The 2635-nt window shown below is 31.9% G+C and overlaps 1 protein-coding gene across 1 annotated transcript; it reads left to right on the forward strand.

Annotated features, from left to right (window-relative positions):
• The first annotated feature begins 843 nt into the window (after window positions 1-843).
• LOC123262031 lies at window positions 844-2385 on the forward strand. Its single transcript, XM_044724018.1, has 2 exons — window positions 844-1523; window positions 2247-2385. Exon 1 carries the CDS (start codon window positions 936-938, stop codon window positions 1518-1520), a length of 585 nt encoding a protein of 194 aa, XP_044579953.1. The 5' UTR covers window positions 844-935; the 3' UTR covers window positions 1521-1523; window positions 2247-2385.
• Window positions 2386-2635: the final 250 nt, after the last annotated feature.

A 2635-nucleotide genomic window follows, 5' to 3' on the forward strand; every position in this document is an offset into this window, starting at 1 on the left:
ATATGCTTATATATAATTAAGGGGGGAAATACGTGTAGAGGCTTGAAAAAATTCAAAATTTTTTTTTTCATAAATCGCTTGTAAAACTATTGAAAAATATACAGTTAAAATTTCAGGTCAAAATTATTATTCGTTCAAAAGTTACAAGCGATTTAGTAAGTGCGCTCGGTACAGCGCCCGAGAACATAATTACCTGAACGGAGCGGTCGGTTAGGGTCGAGTAGGTAGTCATTCATATACTTCCAGGTATCTGTGAAAATACTTACAATTCGATATATGATCATATTCACAGTGCTGCTAAAAAAATATTTGAATTTTGTTGTAAGAAAGCTGTAGATGAAGAAAAAAAAGAAAATGAGAAGCACGAAAGACCTCTTCTTAATTTTAAAGTATCTGGTGATGGAACTTGGAGGAAACGAGGATTCAAATCATTATTTGGCGTTACAACTCTAATAGGCTATTATACTGGAAAGGTTGTAGATTTAGTTGTTCGGAGTAGTTATTGTCATGCGTGTGCAATATGGAAGAACAAACCGAAAACTTCACCGGAATATATAGCTTGGGAAGAAAACCATGATGAAGAAAGCTGCACACAAACACATGAAGGATCTGCGGGAAGTATGGAAGTTGAAGCTATCAAAACGATGTTTACAAGGTCAGAAGAATTACACGGAGTAAAGTACGGTAATTATATAGGCGATGGAGATTCCAAAACATTCTCAGCAGTGATAAAATTGAACCCGTATGGTGATGAACTGACAGTAACTAAAAGCGAATGTATAGGTCATGTGCAAAAAAGAATGGGAACGCGACTCCGGAGCGTAAAAAAAGAAAAACAATTGGTTGGAAGAGGAAAGTTGACAGAAGTTTTAATAAAAAAATTAAGCACTTACTATGGACTAGCAATTAGGAGAAATGTAAATAGCGTTGAAGACATGAAAAATGAGATATTGGCAACTTATTTCCATATGATATCAACAGATGATAATCCACAACATGACAAATGTCCAAAGGGTGTAGATAGCTGGTGTAAGTGGAACGAAGCTAAAGCTCTGGGGACAGAACCTCCAAAATATCCGACACCTTTGCATCCTGACGTTCAAAAAGCGATTTTTCCAATTTATCAGGATTTATCCCGGGTAGATTTATTGGAGAGATGTTTAGGAGGCCATACTCAAAATGTTAATGAAAGTTTTAATTCAACTATTTGGCGTATGGCCCCTAAACATTTGCATAGTGGTTTAAAAACTATTGAAATTGCTGCATACTTGGCTGCTTGCTTATTCAATGAAGGCAGTTCAAGTATTTTATTAGTCATGAACGAGTTAGGTCTCATCGTTGGGAACAATAGCTTCAATCACGCACAACAATCCGACAGTCAGCGCGTAACCCGTCAGAATCGACGCAGCTCCTTGGACAGTAAAGAAGCCCGAAAAGCACGAAAAGAAAAGCTACAAGCTCAAAATGAAGCATATGAAGCTGAAGAAGGCTTACAATATGGTGCTGGAATAGCTGATTAATTGGTAAGTTGTTTCAATTCGTTTAATACAACTTTATATTAACCTTTTGGCACCGTGGCTTTATTTACCAGTAACAATTTATCGAAACAAAAATTTTTCATAAAAATTTATCATACAAAAATTTCTCACATGCAAAAATTCTCACTCAAAAATTTCTTGATTAAAAAATTCTCACAGAGCAAAAATTATCATTTAAAAGTTTCTCAAATATTTTATTTTCACTTTATCATTAAAAATTCATAATTAAATAAATATTAATTTTAATAATAATTAATAATACCAAATAAATTTTGACAATGAGAAATATTGCCTTTTGTGAAAATATCGAACAAGAAATTATTGCTGATAATTTATGTCGCGAGAAATTATTGCATGAGAAAAAGAGACGGTCACCTTAACTTTTTCATCACTTATTTTTAAACGCGTTTTTCTCGAAACTAGTTGTTTCGTACTAGTATACACTCTAGCTTAAAAAGTTTTTAACCAATCATCTTCAAATTTAGTATATTATTTCTTTACATAATTGTGCTGAATATGAACCTCAATCAGAAGCAATTTTTTCATTTTAATTACTTTTCTTATACTAAACAATAAACAAAAAGGTAAAAACATGACTTACTTTCACAGCCGTCAAAAATGAAAATTTTTTTTTTTTTTCTTTAAAATGAGGTTCATATAGAAGATACATGTCTAAAAAAAGTTATAATTTTGATGCATTGATTTCAGATAAAAATTATGGCCTCCATGATGTACACCAGTTGCGAAGTCGGACGACAACCTACGAGATGTATCAGCTGATATCTTTACTACTTTTTAAGTTTTATTCTTGTAAATGTAAATTTTTACTCTTCAATATATGTATAAAATAACCCAAAAGTTTGAATAAATAATATTAATTTTTTATACCTTTAAATAATTGATTAAAATCTGCTCGAAAACGGCCATCTACACGTATTTCCCCCCTTAACATATAATTTTTTCTTTGAAAAAAAATTTTTTTTTGGTTATCACAAAAAGTGTAAAGTGATGTTTATAATTACGTTTAAATAATTCTGAAATACAAAATTTGTCACATTTCCTATGAGATGTTTTGGTCTGCTCTGCTACTACCTAAT

This window comes from Cotesia glomerata, linkage group LG3, assembly GCF_020080835.1.
Source record: "Cotesia glomerata isolate CgM1 linkage group LG3, MPM_Cglom_v2.3, whole genome shotgun sequence".
NCBI classification, from domain to species: domain Eukaryota; kingdom Metazoa; phylum Arthropoda; class Insecta; order Hymenoptera; family Braconidae; genus Cotesia; species Cotesia glomerata.